Here is a 26,412-nt window from a genome sequence, read left to right as displayed (position 1 = left end):
AAAAGTAGCCACATTGGGTAAAACTGGCCATTGTCTTTGCTACATACCTAATTATTTTCGTCAACAAAATAAAGGGAGGAATTATACAAAACACAAGAGTTGTTGGTGGTTTTATTTCCCCGTCAATCTGTCATTATTAAGTATGTAATAAAGACGATGGCTAGTTTTACCCCATGTGGCTACTTTTGACCCTTCCTACGGTACGTGAATCTGTCAACGAGCTCCAAGTTCATGTCCATTAACAAAATGGTCTTTTGAACATACATACGCTTTGTTCTTAGTTCCGTTACTCTTAGACCTATTTCAGCGGCTCTCACAAGGTCACAAAATTCCAGACCTCGGGATCTCATATCTGCTGCAAGAATGCCCACGTCGTCAGCACAAGTGAGTTCTTTCAGCCTTCAACTGCCCATCACAACACTATTGTTATACCTCACTATTTTCTGGAACACCCATTCCAGGACCATATTGAAGAGACGTAGACCTAAAAGGTATCCCTGCCTTACACCAGACGTAATCTGGAAAGCCTTACCGGAGTTTCCAGAGGTCCTTCCACGGGAAGCTGCGTTTTCGTAGAAGGTTTGGACGAGTCTTGTAAGCTTGGATGGGATTCCGAAGAAGGTCAAGTCTTTCCAAAGACCTCTGTAAATACAATCGTACGCCTTTCTTCTTATTATTATTTTTCTTCTTCTTTTACTTCTTTTTCTTTCTCTCTTTTTTTTTTTACTTCTTCTTTCTCTTCTTATTTTTTACTTCTTTCTCTTCCTTCTCTTCTTCTTCATCTTCTTTTACTTCTTCTTCTTTTACTTCTTCTTTTTACTTCTTTTACTTCTTCGTCGTCTTCATTTACTTCCTCTTCTTTTACTTTTTCTTTTCTTCTTTCTCTTCTTTTTTCTCTTCTTTTACTTCTTCTTTGTCTTATTCTTCTTTTACTTCTTTCTCTCCTTCATTTCTTTTACTTTTCTTTTACTTCTTTCTCTTCTTTTAGTTCTTCTTTTACTTCCTTTTCTTCTTCTTTTAGTTCTTCTTTTACTTCTACATCTTCTTTTTGTTACTTCTTCTTTTCCCGGTGCTGTCATCCGCCCGTTGAAATCAACAAATACTATATGATAAACCTGAGCGCTCTCCCATCTCTGTTTAAGTGCACAGAGCGTGAAGATCTGGTCTGATGATGATTTGTTTAGCCTGAACCGAGTATGTTACTCTCCTAACAAGGGTTCACTGTAGGAGCCGTTTGTATATTAACCTAGCAATGGTTTTGTAGATTGTGGTGAACAGCGACATACCTCGAAAGTTGTCACAGGAAATGTTGTCCCCAATCTTGTGTAGGGTTACAATTGTGGTGGTGTTTATTCCATCGGGTTGGGCTTCTTGCACCCCTTACACCTAAACGTTTACTATAGTTTACACCACTTAATCTCCCACAGCAAATTTGGATTGAAGGTATGGAAATGAGAAAATGTAACTTGGGAATCTAAGAAAACGTAAATGAGAGGGGTGACTATAATATTCTCTATTCCATGTCAACCCCATCCAGAACAGTAGAAGAAATGGATATTACGTTGGTCAACAATTTTTTTTTCTTTTGTTTATTAATTTCTATTCTTTTTACTTCTCTCTTGTATGTGTGTGCGTGTGTTTGTTTGGATGAGTAGATGGGTAGGTTTGTGTGAGTGAATGTTTCAAATGATAATGTATTAGCATGTTTTTGCACGTTAAGTGACATTATTTGTACACTTAAATTTCAACTTTATTTGGAGATTATTATTTATTTCTTGTATTTCTTTTCAGGGTTTTGTGTGATGGGTGACTGTCAATGCAAGCCTCCCGTTGATCACCGCTACCGAAAGAGACTCGATAGTCATCACTACCAGCGTAGTCATCACCACCGTCACCAAAGTCATCACCTCAACGTTCGTCATCATCACACTGATATCAGAACGACTGTAAGCGTATCATCATCACTGAAGAGAGAACAAGTTCCGCGTAATCATCGGGATCGGGAACCCATCCTCGAGATCAGACTCTTCTTCCTCTTCGGCGACCTTTCTTCCGGATCTCCGGCCCATTCTCCTCACCGCCAGAGCTTCCCCCATCACCACTTTCATCAATACTCCCCTCCCATCCCCACCTGCACTTTGGACAAGACAAGCAAGGTCGCCCAATTCGTCTTTAGGAGCTCCCTGCTATCGCATGTCAGGAGCTCTCCTTGGTCGACCACAGGCTCTAGTTTATCCAGTAGCTGCCGCGTAGGTCTCAACAGCAGTACAACTCAATGCCTACGCAGTGTCGGGACAGACACTTGTAGATACCAGTTTGTTGTGAGCATTTTACTCATCGTCTGCACGATAATCCAAGTTCTTTCGGTCTCCCACGTCGTCCTGTCCTCTTTTTGGCATGATTGTGACACTATTTACATCTCCCCCGCCCTCGTCTTCGTCGTCGTCCTCATCGTAATCGTCTCGTTGAAAGACTGCCATAAGAACTGCACTGCCAGTGGGACAGGAGCAAGGTCAGCAGGAACAATAACTTGCGGTTCCTCAAAGAAAGTTTCGGTCGCAATTTCTGGCATAAAAGTACTAGCTCCTGTTGGTAACCCTCCTTCATCTGACCTCAAGAAGTTTCCTTCATCTGACCTTAAAAAGTCTCCTTCATCTGACCTTAAGAGGTCTCCTTCATCTGACCTTAAGAAGTCTCCTTCATCTGACCTCAAAAGGTCTCCTTCATCTGACCTTAAGAAGCCTATTTCATCTGACCTTAAGAAATCTACTTCATCTAACCTTAAAAAGTTTCCTTCATCTGACCTTAAAAACTTTCCTTCATCTGACCTCCCACTTATAGATAATTGCTTTTTTATCTTATTGCATTTCTTGAACACCCTCACTATACTTCTCAGGTACAGAGGTTGCGTCTGCCAACACGAAGCAAGGAAACTCCTTCAAGTCTCCCTACGTGTCCCTCACCTCATAAACCAGAAGGTGTTTACCCAGAACACTTGGGCAGGTGAACAGAGAGTTTCTGGGAATATTAGATCATCTTGGAGCAAGAACAAACCTTCCGACAATCCAAATACCGTCGCCTTTAACTCTTTCCCAGTTGTGTTGGATCAACGACTGAGACCGAGGGTTCTTAGACGAAGGAGCCTTGCTGAAATCTGTGAGCCGTTTGTATTGCCACAGGTCCATTACGATTGGACGCAAGTGCCCGCCGGAACCGACGGCACAGCAACCTACATAACATCAGACACTAGTAAGAGGATTCAAACTAAGGCGTGTTTAGAAACATCGAGCAATTTTTTCGAAAAGGTGTGGAGGATCGCTCGGACTCCGAAGAAAATTCACAAAGTGAATATCTGCGTGATTGGTGATCGGAAAGAAGCTCCCATGTCACAAAAACTCATTTCAAGAACTATATACACAAACATTTCTAGAAAGAAACCACTGGACACCGATGACAATTATTTAGTGTGGTTTAATGTCTACCTAAATATTTCCTGTTGTTTATTGAAGTCCCTTTCGAATTTAGGGCATCGAGTTTTAGTCCCTGTTATATCTAGTGGTTATACCGTTGTAGTGGTCTAGATTTATTCTCAGGCCACTTGTTCAACCTGTACAAGTTGTTGATTGTTACATTCTCGTGTGTGTGTGTGTCTGTTCGTGTGCAAGTGAATAAAGCCATACGAAGCAAAGGGGCGATGTGAGCGAAGAAAAAAAAACACAAATCACATGTTATAGTTGCATTTCGCACTGGTACGTTCAGTTTGCGTGCTCAATCTCTGTGGGGTCCCCACTTTCTAATCCAATAATTTAAAAGAAAATGACTTCGAATGCGCACGCGCTATCGCGTGGTTGCAGTGGTGGTGGTGGTGGTGGTGGGGGAGGTGGTGGGGGAGGTGGCAGTGATCTCCAGGATCTGGGCGACGACACCCAAGAGACAGAACCATTGTTAGCGGACTGCAGTGCCCCTTCGGTCGTAGTGATTCACTCGCTGCCCGAGGACGCCCTGGGGCAGCCCCGCGACCCTATAGGGCACAGTTCCGGGTCCTTCGTGCCCACCGAAATCCACGAGAAGGACGTCGCGGTCAAGAAGTCCGGGGAACTCTCGGACACGGAGTACCCTACCTACAGCAGACTTGGAGACGAAGTTCACGATGATGACGGGGAAGGCGGGGCGGCCAAGCCTTTGCTCGAGTCTTCTCAAAGTGAACCCGAGGAGAGAAGTGGTCACCCCGACACGAAGACCCGGGACTGTGACACTTGCGTGCACTGCGGCAAGAGGCCGTGGAGCCCCGAGACTCCTCCCACTTCCCCTCCCAGGTATGACCCCGCTTCCCCGCCCGCAAGCTCCCCGAAGAAGACGACGACGACGACTAGCAGCAGACCCGTGTCACCATCCAGAGCCTCGCCCACGGAACAAAGCCCGAAGAGACCGCAGACGGTGTCCCACTTCCTCAGACCCGCGACTTGTCCGGATCTGGAGAGGGCGAACGTCGCGCCACCGACGCTCAACGGCTGCCTGAAAACGCCCGTTCGGGACGCGGGGAACGGGACAAGGTCTCCGAGTCGAAGTGGCGGCGGCGGCGGGTCGAGCACCCACAACCTCCGGGTGCAGTTCGAGAGCCCGGACCCGAGCTTGACGAACAGCAAGGAAGACGTGTGCCGCGACCGGAACGCCGCGAAGGAGACGGTCCTCCTCCAGGACGGGCGCGTGGTCCTCCGGGACGAGAACGAGGACGACAACAACGGGAATGACGGCAGTGCCACGACGCTGGGTCGCGTGTGGGCGCGTCTCCTTCCCGACTACTACTCGACCGTGTCCCCGGGGGACACGACAGCCACAGTATGGACCCGCAAACGGCGACGGCACATCTCGGAGACGAGCAGTTACAGCATCGGTTCCATGTCGAGCACCAGCTGCTCCGACTCGGAGGACGAGACCGAATTCGAGCGGAAAGCGCCCGACGGAGGCTGGGGGTGGGTGGTGGTGATGGCGTCCTTCTTCGTGCACTGCATCGCGGACGGGGTGACCATGTCTTTCGGCGTGCTGTTCGTCGAGTTCCTGGACTACTTCCAGGAGGGCAAGAGCCTCACGTCCTGGATCGGGAGTCTCTTCATGGCCATACCACTCCTGGCAGGGCCTGTCGCTTCCATGCTCACCGACCGCTACGGGTGCAGGACGGTCACCATCTACGGCTCTATCGTCGCCTGCCTCGGCTTCTTCGTCAGCGCCTTCGCCAACTCCATCCTGGTCCTCCTCCTAACGGTGGGCATCATCACGGGCATGGGTTTGGCCGTCTGCTACGTGGCGGCCATCGTCATCGTCGCCTTCTACTTCGAGAAGAAGAGATCTCTGGCCACGGGGATCGCTGTCGCCGGCAGCGGCATCGGGACCTTTCTCTTCGCGCCCTTCATCCAGTACCTCATCGAGGAGTGGGGCTGGCGGTGCACGCTCATCATCCTTGCCGGCATTTTCCTCAACATGGCCCTCTGCGGCGCCCTCATGCGGGATCTCGAGTGGACCAAGAGGAGCCGGACACGGACCCGCAGCCGCAGCCGGAGCCGCACGCGAAGGAAGGGCTGCAGCGGGACGGAGAACTACGGCCACAGGTCGACGGCCGACTCGAGGTCCTCCTCGGACACGCTCCCGAAGAGCAGCGTCGGAGCCAACGCGCTCCCGTCCTTGGACGAGCTTCGACGCCTGGTGCAGTCCGGGGACGTGGCGGCCCTCATGTCCCCCGACGAAACCCCCGAGGTGCAACTCCGCCTGTGCAACTCCCTCCTGAACCTGCCCACTTTCCTCAAGGCACACGAGGAGTTCCCCCCCGACCTGGCCTCCTGCCTCCACTCCCACAGGAATGTCTACGAAGTCGTGTCCCAACTCTACCCTCACCTCCTCTCCTCCTCGCTCTCGGAGCAGCTTCTCGCCTCCATCACCAACACTCCCGCGTCCCCTGCAGCGTCCTCACCGCCGCCTCCGCCACCCACGGTCTCTTCCCTTAAGGAACCTCTCCAGTTCCTCTCTCCCGACAAACTCCCCGGGGCCTTCGAAGTCGCCTCGCCCGACGAGTGCAACACCGAAGTCGTGACCCTGACCCTGCCCACGCCCACGTCCTTCGGGTCGTCTCTGCCCTCGCTCGCTGAAGGATGCTCCAACAAGGTAAGACTATTATCTGTTTGATTTGTGGGTCAAGAAGGACAACCCATCGCTAAACCCAGAAACGACGAGGGAATGGGGACGGGGGTTCTCATTGGAGTGAAATTGTCAGGCGACGGTCAGGAATCAAAAAGTCCCTGTAATGTACGGGTGATGCAGGTTCTCTGCTCACCACACTCCTCCTCCATCTTGAGAACTCCCCCCATCACCACTCCCTCTCAGGGTTTCCGTTTCTCAGTCAGCAAGTCATCCATCCAGTCCAGCAGTTACCTAGAATGTCTCTCTGCCTTCCCATTCCAGAACAATGTATGATCCAGTGGCTCTCAGACCGTGAGTTGTGTGTCCGTGAGGGAGCTCGAAGAGTTCCACACTGAGACCCTCTTACTTTAACTTACACCGCCAGTTCCCAAACCTCTCCGTCGTTGACGATCTTGTACCAGTTCCACACAGTCAACCTCTTCACACTGAGGTCACGAACCAAGAACTAGTCTGATTTAGTGAATGCTCCACGACGATTCTAATCAGCGTTGACACAAGTCGTCAGGAGTTAGTCGATGGCTTTTGTCTAGATCCAGTCATACATAGTCTGCCTAGTCGCCCCTCGCGTTATAATGTGGATAAATCGGCTTCTCCACCCAGTATGTAACCAACTTCTTTTTCTCGTCACCTGATGTTATTTCTCCCGCACCGTCAAATCCATTTCATACCCAGTTACTTTCTCTGGACTGTTTTGTATAAGTCACTCAGACGAAACCGATCTGTTTTTACCCAACTGTAGTATACAGGGAAGGAACAACTCGACGCTCGTTGGGTCCCGTCTCTTGCTCTCCAATTTGTAATAACTAGCCTCAAATTCGTGTGTGTGTGTGTGAGATTCACCATGGTCTTGGATCACGTGTCTGACTCGTGATCGACAGCTATTTCCCTCCCGGAAGAGAGCTCAGAGCTCATATATGACCGATCTTACACGCACACACACCCCAACTCCCCGCCCACGAGAGTTGTAGTAACTACTCGTAGCACAGTGATGCTGAAATTATTTCAGGCCTGGGCGGGATTCGAACCCGGACCGCCGTAGTGGCAGCCAGGAACTCTACCAACTGCGCCACGAGTTGTGTGTGTGTGTGATTCACCATGGTCTTGGATCACGTGTCGGACTCGAGGTAATCTATTTCCCTCCCGTAAGAGAGCTCAGAGCCCATATATGACCAATCTATGGATAATGTTGTGATCTTACACGCACACACACCCCAACTCCCCGCCCACGAGAGTTGGAGTAAGGACTCGCAGCGCAGCGATACTGAAATTATTTCAGGCCTGGGCGGGATTCGAACCCGGACCGCCGTAGTGGCAGCTGGGAACTCTAACCACTGCGCCACGAGTCGTGTGTGTGTGTGTGTGTGTGTGTGTGTGTGTGTAAGCGTATGCGCACGCACGTGTGTGTGCATGTCTGTTTACTAGTGTACGTATTTACGCGTGTATGCGAACGAGTGCTTGCATGTGTGCGGTGTGTGCAATGTACAGTCGGCAGCAGTCTTACCGATGTCCATTCTCCTCGGTAAAGGCATGGGAAGAGCCTCCTTTCAGGCTCCATTGAGGCTCCATTGAATCCACGAGCTAATCCTCCGGGGCTTCCGCGGTGCCTTTGTGAAGCTTCCGTAGACTTCCGAAGACTTCCGAAGACCTTCCTACGTCTTCAATCGAAGGGCGTGAGAGGGAACATTTGCTGGTTATATTATTAGTAATAATAACAACGGCTAAAATATGTGTTGTCATAACTACTTTATTTTATTATTTTTTTTTTTTTTATCAAATACTTTAGTATCACCATTGTTTTTGTTAGTATTATTTCTGTTCATCCTTTGTGGCCCATTTTATTTGTTCGTTTATCTATTTATATGTTTATTTGTTTAGTTTCCCAATTTGATGAATAATTTATTCACTCAATGATCTATATATCTACTGGCCTGGCTTTCTCTTCACATGTTAAAGATTGTAAATTCACCCATGATTGGAAAGTTCCGAAGTCATGCAACGAAACCTATTTCAAGTGTGATCTGTAAAAAAAAATAAAATGAAATAAAATAAAATGAAAATAAATAAATAAAAAGGGGGGGCGTCTTCCCCCTTGCCTCCCCTTCGAAACGACTTTAAAAAATAATGATAATAATAATAAACAAACAAATAAATTAACTAATTAATTACCTCTGTGTTTTTCTAACTGAGCTGTTGGGATTTGTGTTGAGTGGCGGGTTCGTTTCGATTAAGCTCCACTCTACTCGCGGAGCTGCGACCAAATCCCAATAGGTCCCCTCGACTTCGGCTTAGCCCTGGAAAGCTTAGCCCTGGAAGACTTAGCCCTGGAAAGCTTAGCCCTGAAAGGCTTAGCCCTGGAAAGCTTAGCCCTGAAAGGCTTAGCCCTGGAAAGCTTAGTCCTAGAAGGCTGAGCCCTGGAAGGTTTAGCCCTGGAAGCCTTAGTCCTGGAACGATTAACCCTGGAAGGGTTAGACCTGGAAAGTTTAGCTCTGGAAGGTTAAGTCTTGGAAGGCTTAGCCCTGGAATGTTTAGTCCTGGAAGGTGTAGTCCTGGAAGACTTAGCCCTGGAAGGTTTAGTCCTGGAAGGTTTAGCCCTGGAATGTTTAGTCCTGGAAGGCTTAGCCCTGTAAAGTTTAGCCCTGGAAGCCCTAGACCTGGAAAGCTTAGCCCTGGAAAGTTTAGTCCAGGAAGGCTTAGCCCTGGAAGGCTTAGCCCCGGCAGGTTTAGCCCTGGAAGTCTTAGCCCTGGAAGGTTTAGCTCTGGAAGGCTTAGCCCTGGAAAGTTTAGCACTGGAAGGCTTAGCCCTGGAAAACTTAGTTCTGAAAGGCTTAGCCCTGGAAAGCTTAGACCTGGAAGGCTTAGCTCTGGGAGGCTTAGCCCTGGAAAGCTTAGCACACAGGACAAAGGGAGCAACGACCTGTATCCAAGCGCCTGTTCAAATAAGAATCTTGTAACTTCGAGTTTCCCACCTATTTATGGACCAAGAGGTCTCCAGTCGACATGCTCTTCCTTTGTTTCACTGACCGGAAGACCGCAGGCTCACAGGAAACAGCAACGGTCCTTGTGCTCCTCCAGAGATCCATCCAGGAAGAAACATAACTTAAGAATGAAGGTGACTGCAAGAAACCATAAGGCCTACACTAGGCAGTTCCATGTCCATTACCACCCATCGTCCCTATATATAAAGTTACCTAACCTCTTTAAACAACTAATAGTTTCAGCGTTCACTACCTGGTTACTAAGTCCAATCCATTCGTTAACCACCCTATTGGTAAACCAGTTATTGGCCATTTCCCTCTTAAATCTAAATGTGTCCAATTTAAAGACGTTACTACGAGTCCTCCCTTGCTGTCTTAATATGATGACCTTGCCTGCATCAATCCTTGTTAAAGCCCTTGACCCATTTGAATACCTCTAATTCTGGCCTTGATGAGTGCGGGTTTCCAGTGTTTGTCAGGAGTGAATAAGGAAATTCAGAGTAAAAGGTGTCACTTAACATCGCGCAATTGATATTACAAGACTTTGAAGGATAATGAAAGTTTACCAGGAACGATTTTGGACTAATTGAGGTCATGGCCTGGGCAAAGAATGTCGGCGTAAGCATCAAGAGAAGTACAAAGAGGAGGCAGAAAAGTCTGTGGCAATCCCCCCAAAAGCAGAAACAATAAATAGTACAAAGAGGAGAAAGAGAAGTCTGTGGTAACCCCCCCCCCGAAGCAGAAACAATGAATAAATGAATTACCGTCTAACAGGTTCTGCACCAAACACTTTGAACATTAACGTTTACCATCACACCAGTTCTGCAACAAAACAAACAAACAGACGTTCCCGACGCCAACGTTAGCAGCAAGGTGAGACAGCAGGAAAATGCCAGCAAAAAAGTGTGTGTGTCGGAGGGGGGGGGGGGATCACCCAGACAAAGTAGCAAAACAATTGTCAACAATGGGAAGTCATTAACGGTCGCATTGAAGTTGGACCCTAAATACCACAGACGCCAAGAACGGGAATAGCGTGGCAGCGCGTGAACTTGGTTCGTAAGAACAACGAACTAAAATAAAAGCAGAAAGACTGTAGGGACAAGATAACGGTACACGCTTCGCTGTAACAACAATAAAATCACGTTGCAATAAGGGACAGAGATATTAAAGGACCAACGTCATGATACTGAGGAGAATTGGAAAGATGCTTCAATACTTCCCCCAATGACGGGGTTGAACTTGGCCAGGCTGGGGAATACTGTTGAACTTGGGGAAGCTGGGATGCAACGGGTTGTGACCAGTGAAACATGGGAGTCTGCTTCTTGGGGGCACACCCTCCCCTGAGGTGGAGGGGTGCCCTCCCTCCCTTCCTGATCTCCCCGGGGATATCGTGTGGTATCACGTGGACATCACCTGCGTTCGTGTGAACTGTTCCGTACCAGGGCATGATTGAGGTTCGGGTGGGTGACAGCCCCACAAACCTTCAATAAATAAACAAACAAATACATAATGAAAAATATATGTAAACAAATAAATAAATAAATGGATAAATAAAAACGTGGGACGGACCACGAAGATGGAGAGAATGGGCGTAGCCGACCGGACGAGTAGACGCACGGACAGCAGCAGCACGAAAACACCACATGAAACATTGTAAACACCGCCAACACACACATACCACCAACGCAGACACCAATAATATCATCAACACCGTCCACAACTCCAGCATCAACACCGAAACCAACAGAATATCATCAACACCAAAGTCAACATCAACATAAGCAGCACCACCAACAATATCATTACTAACATAGTAACAATAACAATAATCTTCAACAAAAAACAACAATCTTCTCCCGCGGTGGCAGCAGCGACGGAGGCGGAAGCAATGAACAAGTTTCAGGAAATTGTCTTCCAAAAAGTAAACATAAAGAAGATAGAAAAGAACTGCGCAAAATATGGATAAAAAGAGAGAGATGATAATGGAGGAAGTGAACGGAAAAAAACTAAATATAGAGGATGTAAACGAAATGTGGATAAAAAAGAGATGTGATGAAGGAAGTGAACGGAGAAAATTGAGTATAGACGATGTAAACAAAGCAAACGAAACAAAAACGAAGCGCGTTATCGACAGTTGGGGAGGGAAGTAAATAGAATATTGCATACGAGGTATGATACTACAAAAGCAAAGCATTTCGAACCTGAACCTGAAGCAGAGGCGTCCGACCTTCAACTTGCTACTGCCACAGATTCAATTAAGTAAACTTTCCTAAATTAGGGGGAGGAAATTGGCGACGCCACCCCTCCCCCGCAGTGCGGCCTCGGGACAGAACGGCATAAAATCCTCCATTTCAGTCGCGGACTTTGCCCTTTGAAAGATGCAATTCTGCTAGTTGTTGTGTGTGCCGCTAAGCGATTTCATTCAGTTGTGGAAAGATGTTCGCCCGAAAGGGTGAGCACTTGGACTACCAAATGTGATCCTCTAACTGGGGAACTGATCCCGGCGGTCCCCGCAACACACTCAGATTGAGACGCGCGAGGCACTTGACTCGCGCCATTGTCCTCCCAGTATTGGTGGATTGGTGACGCACAAGAGAAGATCCACCTAACCTTCTTACTCATTACGTCACAGAAGTCGCAGATCTACTGGCGTCGTGAGGACATTATTCATCTGATAAAACTATAACGTGTGTCTGTGGCAAGGGAAACACCACCTGTGCAAAGACAGAAATGCCAAGGATGAACTGAGTAGCATGCGTCATTCACCCAGGGCAATGAGTCACTGTTTGAACACAGGACGGTTAAAATCCGCGCGCCTGTCTCCCCCGCGCCAGGCTACCCTGATTCAAATGACGCGTAGTGTGACGTGACCTTCAGGGCCCAGTCTCATCAAGCTTACGACCTATTTCCAACCACCGGCGACAAGGCTGGTTTGTGCTGTTCCTCGATTTATAAAAATAATTCAAGACAATGCTGCAATTGGAACGAATCTCCTCCGTCATAAAGATGAATATAAAATAGTCATCTGGCGCTAATCATGAGAGAAACAAAATTGCCACCGTCGAAGGTGGTCGGAAACAGGCTTAGTTTGTCGCAGGGCAGAGGTGAAACTCGAAGGATTTCTTAATTGAACCCTCTTAGGACCCAAAAATAGTCCTCTTAAGCTGAATAGAGTCGTCTAGCCTTAACTAGAACAAAATCTCGAAGGAGGACTGGGCTGGTTAAAAGTTTCTCGGCGAACTTTCGGTCAAATTTGACTATTGACTGTCGCCAGGTGACTTCGTTCAGCTTTTAAAGAAAAGAAAAAATATTTGCCAACTCAAAGGGTTCTTAGGTTCTTCAAAAGGATGGAGGATGTGGGTAGTCGTAATGGTGGTGGTGGATAGTATTGGGTAATGGAGATAGTGACAGGGCCCCGACAAGGGGAGGGGCAGGGTGGGGGGGGGTAATGCCCTGGGGTGGCACTTTTTTTTTGGGGGGGGGCGGCACTTTTGGTGAAAAGTAGGTAAAGTAAATTCCCCCTAATGTACTTTTAATGCATGATTCATTTATCATGAGTTGTGTGTATGAATGATGTGTGGGTAAACGTTGTTTTGTGGATGAATGTTACATGTGAATCGTGCTAGTGACCATCAGATGTGGAAGGTGGTGGTAGTGGTGGTGTGTGTGTGGGAGGGGGGAGGGGGGGCACTTTTCGATTCGCCCCGGGCCGACACTTACCCATGTCGGGGCCCCGGATAGTGATGAGTAGAGGAGATGGAGAAATTTAAGGAGTGTAGCAAGAGGAGGTTGGTAGATGCTGAAATGTAGTACTCTCTCATGAATGTAGTCTCCACTCATAAAACATGCTATTTGTCTGGTTTCAGAAAGTGCATGCGCACGTGCATGTGCGTGTGTGTGTATTTATCTAGTTGTATTTTCCTAGTTGTATTATACGGGAAGGGAGCTATGCTCGTGATGACCCGTCTTTGTATCTCTCAGCATCGATTTTTCTCTTAAAATATTGAATAGTGTTTGCACATACTGTTTCTTTATCTAAATTATTCCAGGTATCCAGTACTCTATGTGGGAAGCTATTTTTTTTTTCAGATCTCTTCTATAGTTATCCTTTTTGGGTTTCTTTTCGTGTCCTCTTGTTTTTCCATTGTCCCATTTTAATAAATCATTCCTATCTAGGATTTCCATTCCCCTTTCGTGTGTATGTGTGTGTGTGTGTGTTTGTTTGTATGTGTGTGTATGTGCGCGCGCGCATTGGTTATATAGAGGGAACATCTTACCCTCAAACTTGAAGTTTGAAATAATCTAGAGTATAAAATTGAATAGAGTTTAGGGAATCCATTCCCGGCGCCAAAAGTCGGATTTGGCAACTCGACTGCACGGAGTGTCTGATATTCTATTTGACTTGCAACAGCGACGACGATGCCTCGACCAGACGCCCCATTAACCTTCTATTCCACCTACGCAGATGTGTCTACAACTCGGACGTCGAGGGGACGAGGACGAGACGGGGCAAGAGGGCGACGACGAGGACGACGGCGAGGACGAGGAGGAGACCTGTGCCTCGTTGACGACGCCCATGAACGAGCTCGGGAACCAGATGGTCGTGGGCGCGATTCGCCCCAGGGGCGAGGCGTTCCTCACCTATTCCTCATCCTCCAAGGCAGCGATGAGGAGGATTTCAGGCGGGTGCATGGGGTCCACCTCGCACCTCCCTGCTGCAGTACTTCGTAACATGAAGATTAACAAGTGAGTTGGGGGTGCCGCCAAGTCGATAGGGTCCGATTGAGTCCTGGGTGTATTTGTGCATAGCAAAGACAAGAAGGGAGTGGGAGCGAGCGGGATTAAACAGGTGGACAGAGCTATGCAAAGGCCGGCCACACACGTGCAGTTTAAACTGACAGTTACAACTGTTCAGTTATAACTGTCAGTTGAAACTGCACGTGTGTGGGTATCTCAGTGATACTGAGATACCCACACACGTGCAGTTTCAACTGACAGGTATAACTGAACAGTTGTAACTGTCAGTTTAAACTGCACGTGTGTAGCCGGCCTAATAAGTGGACAGGGAAGGATTGGACAAACAGACAGACACACACTCACACAAATGTATGTTGAATTGACCATGTTTTTAAATCACATGCTGGAATCTTTTACCAGCAACTGTCCTGTGGGTGAGAGTTCATATGAGCATTGTTGTGACATTGAGCACTTCTGATACAACCATCAAGGGGAACACAGCTTGTAGAGTTTGTTGAGCTTTCGGTCCTTGGCCGGAACGCAACATCTGGGACAGTTAGAATCTATGCCCAGGCCTATTATCTGCTGATAAAGTTTCAATGCTGAATGATGTCCTGAGCGCAAGGGTGTTAGTGTTATTCTCAGCAAATATGGTGCCATTGGAAGGGGGGCAAAAGTAGCCACATGGGGGAAAACTGGCCATTGTTTTTGTTACACACCTAATTATGACAGATAGACAGGGAAATAAAACTACCAACTACTACTATGTGTTTTGTATAATTCCTCTCTTTACTTTGTTGACAAACATAATTAGGTATGTAACAATGCCCAGTTTTACCCCTACTTTTTTGTGGGCTTTATGTCTAGGGGGTATGGTGGAGTACGGAGTTTGGAGTTTATCTTGTAGGGCTTGGTTAGTGACCTTAGTGTATTTACCTAGTTTACCTAGTTGTATTATACGGGAAGGGAGCTATGCTCGTAGTGACCCGTCTTTGTATCTCTCAGCATCAAGTGTGTGTGTATTTACCTAGTTGTATTTTACGGGAAGGGGAGCTATGCTCGTAGCGTCCCGTCTTCATATCTCATTTTATCTAAACTGTTTTCATGTATTCGTGTGGTTGTTTTGTGTGTAACAGGATGTTAGATTGTTACATATGTTTGATTGTTATTATGGCCCGTATTCGTCATTCCACCAGCTTGAGTTTTGAGAACCGTCATATGACGTCACGTGTTCCCGACACAACCATTGGCTGGCTATAGTTTGTGCGCCACAAGTAGTCCGTTCAGGGTGTGGCTTACGTCGTGAATTACAACCAGCCATTCTGCCAAATCAACCTTAGTGAATGCCTTTCTCTCTCTCTCTCTCAGTTCCCATCCACGCACTATTAGATTTTATTTTATCCTGTTTATAGTAAATGAAGTTGTATAAGCTCAATGAGTATCACTATTTATGAATATAACAACGATCATCATCCACAAATCCCACCTGTCTCATCTGTGACACTCCCTCGGCGCAGGGTTGCCAGATGTAAACTGCCGAAAGTCGCGAGCTGCAGGACTAAAAGTCGCAAATTTCTGACAAAAGTAGCCCAATATATAAGTATACATATACATATATATATATATATATATGTGTGTGTGTGTGTGTAAATATATAGATATGTATATGAATATATATATATATATACATATATATGTACGTATATATATATATATATGAATATATATATGAATATATATATATAAATATATATATATATGAATATATATATATATATATATATATATATATATATATATATAATTACCCACAATCAACTTCTAGAGTGGTAATTTTCTTATTCTCCCCTCAAAGAAACACAAATGTCCCCCATGAGGGCCCCATACTGAGTCCACATACCATGTTAATCTTCTATCGATTGGCTCAAAGTGTCTTCACTCTTGTGACCTTCCCCGTACGCATAACATGTCTTTACAGTGACAGGTTATCAAATCATTCTTCCTCATCTACACCCACAACTTCATCATAGACAAGGGTGGTTCAAATGATGAGCAACTAGTCCCGTTTTCTTCAAGGTAACTTTTAATTCTAGATTGATATCAAAAGCTCAAGTCCCATTCGATTTCTTAGTTTAGTTTTAGCCGAGGTTACTCACGAAAATTCCCGTTCAACCAGAGCATTACTGACTGGTAAGCTGTATACTTTCAGCGCAAATTTAGCGAGATCAAACAGCATGGGTACTCCAACAGCATTCTTGACAATTATAGCTTTGGTCCAAAATGGCGATCCGGATATTGGAACTTGTCCTTCACAAATTCTGTCCCAGTCAAGGGTCAACAGTAGACGCCACTGGCTTTCAATCGCACTAAGCTTTGCTTGGTCAGCTAATACTAATGGAAGTTTTGAAAATGGTGGCCGTGTGTGGCAAGGTGACAAGTACTTCACCGTTCTCAAAGTTTCAGCATTATTAGGAATGCGAACAAGGAGCTCTTTGCAAGCTCTCACTAAAAAATTGTGGTGCCTCTGTTGAACATATTGAAGGTTTTCTCCGGTTACAGCATTGTTTTGTCTATTAATGGTCAGAAATTTAGTAAACTCGTAGCCAAAGTGTACTTTCTCTAGGGGCAAATAAATGGAGCTAAAATTCAAATTAGCATAAAGCCCATGCTCAGGATGCAAAATTCTTCCAAGCATACCAAGAGTAAAGTTTTCCAACTCAGTGTGGAGGCTGCACTGAACTACTTCATCTTTTTGATACAGTAAATTGATCCTTTCAAAATCATTTAGGACTGGTTTCAGGAATGTGAAATAAAGCTTGTTGGTAGGGTCAGAATACATTGAAAATAGCTGTCTCGCAACATATCTATCACAGGAAGATGAAGCCATTTCGAAATGAGTTTTTAAAGAATCCCACTGATCTAAAAGCCGCATTACACTATTACTCCTTGCTAACCATCGTGTTCTTGACAAAGGGATCAGCTGTAAGGGATCTTTTCCATCATTTATCAGTCTGTAAATCTCTAGATAACTTTCTCTCCTTAGTGAGGACCTGTGGAACCAGCTGTAGCTTTCTCTAATCATGAAATCGATGCTGGAAGGCAATTCATCAGATGCATGAGAACAGGCCAAGTGCAACGAGTGACATGTGCATTTGATAAGAATCAAATGTGGAATGTCCTTCTTCATCAGAGTGTTAAGTAAGTGATGAACTCACACAGATTTGATGCCCCGTCTGTGCCAATGGCAAAACACTGCCTCAAATCAACTCCAATACTACTAAAATAATTTTTGAGGTGTTGATACAAGGCTTCAGAAGTTGTGCTTGTGACTGAAATTAGTCCTAGAAACTGAGATGAAGTCCTATTGCATATAGCATTATAATATCTAACATAAACACACAAATGCTTCTCACAGGCAATGTCAGTTGACTCATCCATGATGACAGAGAATGGAGACATTTTTAGATCCTCAACTTGTTCATTAAGCAGGGTTGGTGATATGACTTTCTATTAGAGCACTGTACTTCGTTCTATGTAACCGCAAATTGCAGGAGCTCGCGCTTGATGTTGGTGGCATTTCTACTTTCAAGAGGTCACTCAGATGATCAATTGACTGAATAGAAGAATGACATGCTGCATATACAGAGACGAATTTCAAATTTACTAAGTTTATCTTCCTTCTTTGATAGAACAGACTTGATGCTCATCTGCTTGTCACTTACTTTCGATACATTTTGTGTTTTAACGGCTCACTGTGTTTTTTTTAATCCGTTCTGTGAGCTCTCATGTTCGTTCTACAAACTTTACAACGTGCCTTATTTCCATCCTCTTTCACTTCCGCTGACCGTTTTTCAAACAGGGGATCCTTTAGCCAGGCAGACTGAAACATTTTCGCGTAGTTTGACCACCTCTTCATTTCTAGATCTGTGGAGCCCACAACACTATGATCCTCAATCGACCGTCACATAGGCTGACTAATCGAATACGTACATTTCGTACTGAGCCTCTGCGGGCCGAGATGCGAGCGGGATGATCTAGCACGTTGAATACGTTCCTGTTAATTTTCATATTCGAATACATACATTTCGTACTGTGCGTCTGCGGGCCGAGAAGCGAGCGGGACGATCTAGCACGTTGAATACGTTCCTGTTAATTTTCATATTCGAATATATACATTTCGTACTGTGCGTCTGCGGGCCGAGAAGCGAGCGGGACGATCTAGCACGTTGAATACGTTCCTGTTAATTTTCATCCTACGTAGCAGTCTCAAATCGGACTAGGGTTGCCTGGTTGGTTTTACCAAGAAAAAAATGCCAACTGTCGCCAAAAATATGACAAATTATGCCAAAATTACTTCCTGAATGCAGAAATAATCACTACTCTATTAGTCTTCATGAATGCAGAAATAATAACTACCAGTCTTCTCATTAGTAGCCCAAAAGTAGCCCAACTTACTTCAAAAGTAGCCCAAAATGTCGCAAGTCGCAAAACTCAAATTTAAGTCGCGCCGAGCTTTCAAAAGTAGCCCAATCTGGCAACCGTGCCTCGGCGTGTCAACATGGGAAGAAAAAGCGCTGTGCCACATTATGTCATAGAATTGATTCAAACCGTTGCTATAATCCTAAAAAGTGATGCTCATTGTACTGTAAAGTTTCCTGTACTATATTCACATAGATGGGAAATAAGAGAGAGAGAGAGAGAGGGAGGGAGAGAGAGAGAGAGAGGGAGGGAGGCAGGCATGCACTAAGGTTGATTTGGCAGACTGGCCAGTAGTAAAGGACGACGTATGCCTAATCCTGAACGGACTCCTTTGGAGCATACATATAATATTGTTTATAGTGGTTGTGTCGGGAACACGTGACGTCACATGATGGCTTCAAAACTCACGCTGTTTACCCGAACCCGGCTCTCACGGTTCGCTAGCCAGCGGAGCGACAAATACTGGGCATTTCGCCGTGCGGATTTTTGCCTATTGATTCAAAATAGCGGGATGTTAATTTATTTCTGCCATATTGCTGAAGCTGAATAAGGTCTCATAACAAAACTACTAATAATACAGAGTAATTGGTGCTACTATAGTTGAGATCTACCTCCCGTTAGCACTATAGCGTGAGGTCTACCATTTCTATACATTTATTTTATCGATAAACACATATTTTGTACATATCCTAGGAATGACTTAGATAATTGGAATTCTAATTACATTCATATTAAAGGAAGAAATGTAAAGATAAACATGTTATCATATATTTCCATACATTTATTCTAGCGATACACACTTGGTACATCTTCTAAGAATGACACAATAGGTTAGGTCAGGTCATGTGGACAGGTCACGTTTTTGATGCATTTGGGCAGGACATATTCAGGCGCGGATACAAGGGCGGGGGGGGGGGGCCTGGGCACCCCCCCACCCCAACGCCCCGAGTATGGTACACTCATCTCGAGTTTGATTCTCCTTAGATAAACACTTTTTAGTGCGAATTTATTATTTGAATTATATTTGTGAATTATATATGATTATACAATTACGATCAAAACAGACTTAGGTTTCTGGACCAATTTCTAAGCCAACAGCATTAATCTTGGGGTTTCAAGTATCGGTTATCGGTTCGCCCCCCCCCCCCCATAACATTCCTGGATCCGCGCCTCCACATATTTGATGGACAGGTGCGGAGAGCCTCCCGGAGGAACGCGGGTCACGCGGCTGCACCTGGGAAGGCGACATATGGCCGTAGACCTCACGCTATAGTTGCACCGAGTAATTGACCTCATTGATAAATCAGCTTTTACAAGGTGATTTTTAATTTGCCATATGGTATTTTTGTATTGCATATCGTGTACTTTGCAGACAATCAATGATGTACCGAGGCGCCATGCTCAACATCCACCGATATAGACTGAAGGCTTCGTCGTGTCCAGACATCTATCGCAACTCAATCCTGACCCTGGCCAACAACAGAGACCAGGTACAGATTCCCTTCCTTTTGTTTTCAAAACTACCTACATGAGTAACAATTTTGTCTCACTCACATCATAAGAACTTAGGAATGGAAGAGAGTGCAAGAAACCTTAAGCCATGTACTAGGCAGTCCCATGTCCACTGCCACCTATCATCCCCATCCAAAAAGTTGTCTAATTTTCTCTTAAAACAACCAATAGTTCCAGCATTCAGTCCATGGTTACTAAGTCTGTTCCATAAATTGGGTGGAAGTTGAATCAATCAGATGATGCACTGAATTACTACAGTAGTATGTGTGTGTGTGTGGGTGGTGGAAGTTTCCCCCAATGCACTCGTCTGCTTTATTTTTCTAACCTGCCCTTTTGCAGTCCTGCTGTTTAGGTGCTTTGTGCAATCTAGGTGCAATGTAGAAAATACTGCATTCATCCAGGCAGCAGATGAAGGGTACGGATGGCCCTTTTTCACAAAGAGCTGCATCAAAATATCATCCATACACAACCATCCTCCACTCACCCCTATCCCCTGCCTTCTCCCTTCCCTGCTGAACAGGCATTCCTCTCTTGCTCAAAGCCCCTTTCACCCCATCCATCCATCTCATTTTCAGTCATTCCCTCAAGTTTACTCCATTCACCTCTACTTCCCACCCCTCTTTTAACAATCTTTCTTCACCCATTTCCATGTGTCCAAACCATCCCAGTAATCTTTCATGAGCCCTGTCTGCCAGTTTCCTTTCCACCCCTACTCTCCTTCTCATTTCTCACTCTATCCAGCCTTGTAACCACTACCATATTTCTCATATATACATGCACATGTATACTCATATTCTCATATATACACATGTACACATATTAAATATTGTATGAATGCCTTTGGTATATGTATGAATGCCTTCCATTTTGTTTTCTGCAGACACAGTGTCCTTGCTTGGATGATGTACGGGCCATGGTGACAACATGTATGGGAGGCTCCTACTGTTCTATACCATCGTTCCATATCTTCGCACTCTCCAACTTTATCCTGTATGTGTTCTACGACACAGTGTACATGTACCTCACTGACTATGCCAAGGAAGATCTGCAAGTATCAGCAGAAAGTTCAGCTAATCTTATCTCAGTTATTGGAATTCTAAACTGTGTTGGCATGGTAAGTATCAGCCCATTCCTTTAGTTATATAATTAATGAGCCATTTTGGGAACATAGTGACCAAACAGAATAGGGTGGTAAGCCACAACTAGGTAATTTGGGACCCCAAGAATCAGTGGGTTATGTCAGTAATGACATACAAGTAATGGTTTCATAGGAAAGGAAATGGGACCATCAAGTGCCTAGTCATTCCATTAGTTGCATGATTAATGTGAAGATATGTAATAGTTTGTTCACATTAACCCCTTCTAAACCATAGTAGTATGTATTTTATGTAATTGTATGTGGACCCAAGATTGATAGGGTCTTGAATAAGTGCTTGCCTGATTTATTTACCTAATTGTAGTATACACTAAGGAAGTTATGCTCATAGGGTTCTGGTTCTTTCTCTCCAATTATCATAACTTGTTTTGAAAGTTGTGTATGGTTTCAGCTTATCATTTCATCCCTAGGCTATTCCAAAAGTTTACACACATGTATAGAAAAATTCCTGACATACATCACTCACTTGTATACACTTCAGGGAAAGACAAAAAGGTGGATGGGCAGCATTGGATGCAAAAGGAATGTGTATATCAAGCAAAGAAGAGAGAATATAAAAGATAGAAGTGAATGGGGAGTGTTTGTAAATGGACGATGAAATGACACGGGCCAAAGGAATGTCTTTATCAGCTCTGCAAATTTCTTGAGTGGATAAAGGGAGGGATAACCATAAAATGGAGTGATAGGAACTACTGTGGAACTGATAATTCTGTATCCCCATTGACCTGAGCAGTGTGACGGGGGACAGGGATGACCCTTCATCCATGAGGTGCTAAGATGGGGGAGAAAATGAATGGATTTATGGGTGGGTGTGAGATGGATGTAGGGTGGATGTATGCTTCAACTCTGCCTTCTCTGTTATAAAGAGGAAAAAGCTTTTTGTTATGTGTATGTACAGTATACTGTAAGTCTATCCTTGTCATTTTCCTCTCTATCGGTCTTTCCTAGATCCACTCACTACCACAATCAGTCCCCCTCAAACCTCCTCCACATTCAACAACTCTCTAAAATACTCCACCTGTCTTCCCCTTACTGCCTTCACTTCCACTGAAGTCTATTCATCTGGATCCTTTACCTTTTTCTTTCTACCTGAATCACCCCCACCCTCACTCTCTTCATTTCTTTCCAAAACATCTTTTTATTGTTTTTAAAATTCTGTCACACTTCTACCCCCATCTTACAGCTGCCCTCTCTGCCTTCCTTACCTTATGTTTTATTTCTTACTGATACTATTCATGTGCTACCTCGTATGCTCACTTCTCGACTCAAGTGAACTTGAGTGAAAGATCAAGAATGAGATGGATGGATGGGGTGAAAGGAGCACTGAGTAAAAAGGGAATGTTTGAGCAGAGAAAGGAGAAGGCAAAAGCTAGGTACAGTACTACCTCTCATTAACAGACTAAAAGGGAGGTAACGGTATCCGTTGATGTGAATGATCCGTTGATTTGGAGTGGCTTTTGGGTGGCAGTGATTGCACAGCACTAAACAACAGCACCAAAAACACCGAAAACACAGCGAAAACACCGCAAACACGGCTAATTAACGTCCGATAATGAGAGGTCTCACTGTAGAAGTGGAAAATGGTTGTCAATAAACAATGAATTGACATGGCCTGAAGACCTTCTCTATTGACACACAAGTGGACAAGGAGAGAGGGCCCCATGTAAATGAAGTAGTGGGGGTAAACCAACTTCAGCTGTGGGTCCCGGCTTTGGAGGTTCTGTTTCTTACTGCATTTTTTTTTTTTTTTATAGTTGGTTAAGGTTTATTCAACAATATAAAATACAATTTAGACATACATATATACAAAATTTTTACAAAATTAGTAGTTGAAAAGGGAGAGCATGAAGCAAAGCTTATGGGGAGTTGCTCTCCCTTTAAGGAAAAAAATTATTTTTATTTATTTATTTTTGTTACATGTTAGTATGATACATACATACGCATTGCCTCAGCAGTAGGCAGGAGACAGTGAAGGACCTTCATCCACAAGGAGCTAAGATGGAAGGGAAACAAATGGAAATTAGATAGGTGAAAGGTGAATGCATGCCTTGGCCAGCTACCTCCCTTATAAGATGAAAGTACAGTGAGTCCTCCTTATACGGTAATTCTTTATCCGGTAAATTCACAGTTACATTATTTGGTAATTACTACCCTCAATTCTATTTACGGTAAGAAAAATTCACAGATACGGTATTCGCTCATGTTTTGGAGGTAAAATTAGATATTTTGAAGAGGAAAGAGCAGGGAGAAGGTACGTCTACCATAAGTCGAAACTTGGGTTCGGTATATGGTAATTTCAATTTGCGGTAAGGTTTTCAGGAACGCATATGTACCGTATAACAAAGACTCACTGTAACCTTTTAATATGTAGACAGTTGTATAAATCTTGTACAGTCAATATCCCATGTGAGGGACCCCATAATCACAGCACTTATAATGTAAAATACAATTAAGTAAATACATTATAATATGCATCAGGAACTTCATTCATTGATTGGATGGTTTGAAACTGGTTAATTGTTTGAAATTTGTATAAAGTTAAGGTTTGAATCTGTATGAAAAATCATATTGTGAGCAGTAGTACAGGCAATTGGTGATAAAATGAAATTATGACAAATTGCAGGCCATGTGTTTAAAATGTATAAATGTTGTTGTTTGCAGATCGTTATGGGCTATGTAGGTGATCAGACCTGGGGATCCCCACTGCTCATGTACAATATATCCATGCTTCTGTGTGGACTAGCCTGTGCACTCATGCCCTTCATTGCTGACTACTGGATTCTTGCGGGGTTCTCAGGATTCTTTGGCTTTTTCATCTCGGCCAACTATGCCCTCACATCTGTGATACTGGTGGAGCTGATAAGCCTTGAAGCCTTCAGTCAAGCATATGGAATGTTGCTGCTCATCCAGGGTGTGGCTAATCTTATAGGACCACCCCTTGTTGGTAAGTGACCCTTATTGAAAAATAACTTTTTAAACAATAATGCTTCAGGTGAGTGTGTAAGGGAGGAGGAATTGGTGTGAAAGGAGGAAAGGAACACTAGGTAGGGGAGGAAAAGACAGAAGAGTAGGAGGGAGGCAGGGAAAGGATGGGTCTAAGTAGAGGAAGGGGGAAAATGGATAGGGCAAGGAAGGAAGAGAAGAGAAAGAGCAAGGAAAGATGGAGAAAGATCAATCTCTTGCCACCAGTTCTCTCTTGTAGGGTATTCATGACTCCTGGGTAGTTGGTCACAACCACTGGTACATACATATTTATACCAAAGGCTTTTTCCCCCTACATGGGGGGTAGCCACAACCACTGGTATAACCACTTAACCCCTTCACTACGGGCCAAAATCTCACGGGCAGCATTAGCTGCCAGACGTGTGATGTTGCGTCATAATACTCGCATTATAAAAAATAAAGTTACTGCTGTATTGCTCATTCTCTTTCACCCGTGAATTTTGATAACCATAGAAAATATGATAAAGCCAGTTTACAGAGTATGGGGGTCATGCAGGTACAACTACAATATATATAATCAAGACACCGACATCGGCATCCTCGCGTACCCACTTGCTCCTCATGACGCCTACGTAGGCGTCATCATATCGAAGGGGTTAATAGAGTTTGTGGTACTTTTGGAAAGAGCAAGTGTAGGGCAATGTAGTATTTACATTATTTATATCCTTCACTTTGTGTGGGGATCATATCACTGCTTCATATTACAATCTAGGGTAGATTAAGCTCCCTTGTAATTTTTTCATCAACTATACCAGGGTTTCTCAACCTTTTTAGCCATATCGCCCCCTTAAAAAAAAAAAAAAAAAAAAATCCCCCCCCCCTTAATTGGAAAATGATAGTAAAAATTATTGCAACAATGATAGACAACTAATTTAAAATGTTCTACTCACGTGTTTTAATGAGATCCTTGGGCCTGGTGCTTTGCTGCTAGATCTTTTATATTAGGCTTAAAATTTGTCAGTTAGAAGCAATACCCGTGACGTTTTTCACTCCCCTGAGCTCAAAAATCGCCCCTGTTGAGAATGACTGATCTATACTATTCAGTCCCTTCACAAGCAATCTGCCAACTCCTAATATCGTATTTTTGTTGTTGCAGGTTTCTTGGCAGATGCAACTGGCGCTTACCTTGTGCCCTTCCTAGTCTCAGGAATCTTCATTGTGTGCTGTGGGCTTCTCCTCAACCTCATTCCCCTTGTGAAACATTGTGAAGGACGTTATGCCTCTCCCTCAAGCAGCCGGGGTGATCCTGCCTCTTCCTCTTCCACCACACCCCAGCGGAACTCCCCATTCCACTCTGTCAGGAGCAAGGGGGAAAAAAGGATAGAAGTGTAGCTGTGGCGTGTGTTGTGTAATACTGTGATGCCTTGGGGCTGTACTAAATCCTTTATGCAAAAGAAAGGGAACTCTTTGGACCTTGATTCATGAAAGGGAAACAGAAGGATTAATGATCTATATTTGATGTGACTTTTTAGAAAAGTTGAGAACATCTTGGTCTTGTAACAGTGATCTTATATAGTAAATTTAATGTTATTTTGCTCTTTACATAAATCATTTTGTAATAACCCTGAAAGATATTTGCCTTCATTCTTTTTTTTTGTATGTAATCCAGTGAATGTGATGAACATCTGAGTCATACAGAGAGAGAGAGAGAGAGAGATTGAGATTGATGGACTTGCAAGAGAATTCAAAATCAGCTTGTGTAATTCAGTGTGTGTGATGAACATCTGAGTCATACAGAGAAAGAGAGAGAGAGAGAGAGAGATTGAGATTAAGATTGATGGACTTACAAGAGAATTCAAAATCAGCAAGAATACACATACACTGAAGTGCAAAGCAGACTTCATTAGTTTCCAAACTAAAGATTCAATGAATCTGATTCCTGGTCAAGTTCAGGAAGAGACAAATTGGTAAGAACTGGTGAGGATATCCCCCAAGATTAGAGGACTTTCTAAGAAGGTGAGTGTATTTTCAATTGAAATTTAAGTATTGAACAAGGTAATCTTATTTCACAGAACTGTGATTCATTATTTGGAGAACAAGCTTGAACAGAAACCAAACAACCTTACTTAGAAACCAGAATTTTTTTAGCCTAAAAGAAAAAATAACACTGTCAAAGGAAAACAATCAACATCTCAGTAGAATTAAGACAAATTGCACCAAAATCATTGGAAAATCTGATGAATGTTGTTCATATATATATATATATATATACACACACATATACATATATATGCAATAAAAACACTGGGAATGTGTTTTCACAAATGTGGAAGTAATCATCAGGAAAAAATAAATTAACAAAGCAGAACACTTTTGTATAATTACACTTCATTGCTAATGCAAAGAAGGAATTATAAA

General features: G+C 44.3%; 2 protein-coding genes across 2 annotated transcripts in view; both read left to right on the top strand.

Moving 5' to 3' along the window:
* Nucleotides 1-3,774, top strand: part of LOC143039442 (uncharacterized) — a 138,605-nt gene extending 134,831 nt beyond the window's left edge. Inside the window, exon 2 of the mRNA XM_076209489.1 lies at nt 1,792-3,774. Within this exon, the coding sequence (XP_076065604.1) occupies nt 1,803-3,581 (1,779 nt within the window). The 5' untranslated portion in view covers nt 1,792-1,802 and the 3' untranslated portion in view covers nt 3,582-3,774. The remainder of the gene's footprint in view (nt 1-1,791) is intronic.
* Nucleotides 3,610-25,617, top strand: LOC143039441 (uncharacterized). The gene is made up of 6 exons (XM_076209488.1): nt 3,610-6,156; nt 13,633-13,913; nt 19,756-19,873; nt 20,776-21,009; nt 23,713-23,995; nt 25,151-25,617. The coding sequence occupies exons 1-6, from the start codon at nt 3,817-3,819 to the stop codon at nt 25,384-25,386; spliced, it is 3,492 nt and encodes a 1,163-aa protein (XP_076065603.1). The 5' UTR covers nt 3,610-3,816; the 3' UTR covers nt 25,387-25,617.
* The last annotated feature ends 795 nt before the right edge of the window (nt 25,618-26,412 follow it).

The sequence above is a fragment of the Oratosquilla oratoria genome, chromosome 26, assembly GCF_046742065.1.
Source record: "Oratosquilla oratoria isolate Oo_2021 chromosome 26, ASM4674206v1, whole genome shotgun sequence".
NCBI classification, from domain to species: Eukaryota; Metazoa; Arthropoda; class Malacostraca; order Stomatopoda; family Squillidae; genus Oratosquilla; species Oratosquilla oratoria.
This window is presented reverse-complemented; position numbering and strand designations above follow the sequence as displayed.

What these genes read in the sequence shown, in the direction of transcription:
- LOC143039441 (XM_076209488.1), top strand. Translation starts at nt 3,817, where the DNA reads ATGACTTCGAATGCGCACGCGCTATCGCGTGGTTGCAGTGGTGGTGGT. An exon ending in TGGCCAACAACAGAGACCAG is followed by an intron (nt 19,874 to 20,775) that starts GTACAGATTCCC and finishes TGTTTTCTGCAG; the next exon opens with ACACAGTGTCCTTGCTTGGA. An exon ending in TTCTAAACTGTGTTGGCATG is followed by an intron (nt 21,010 to 23,712) that starts GTAAGTATCAGC and finishes TGTTGTTTGCAG; the next exon opens with ATCGTTATGGGCTATGTAGG.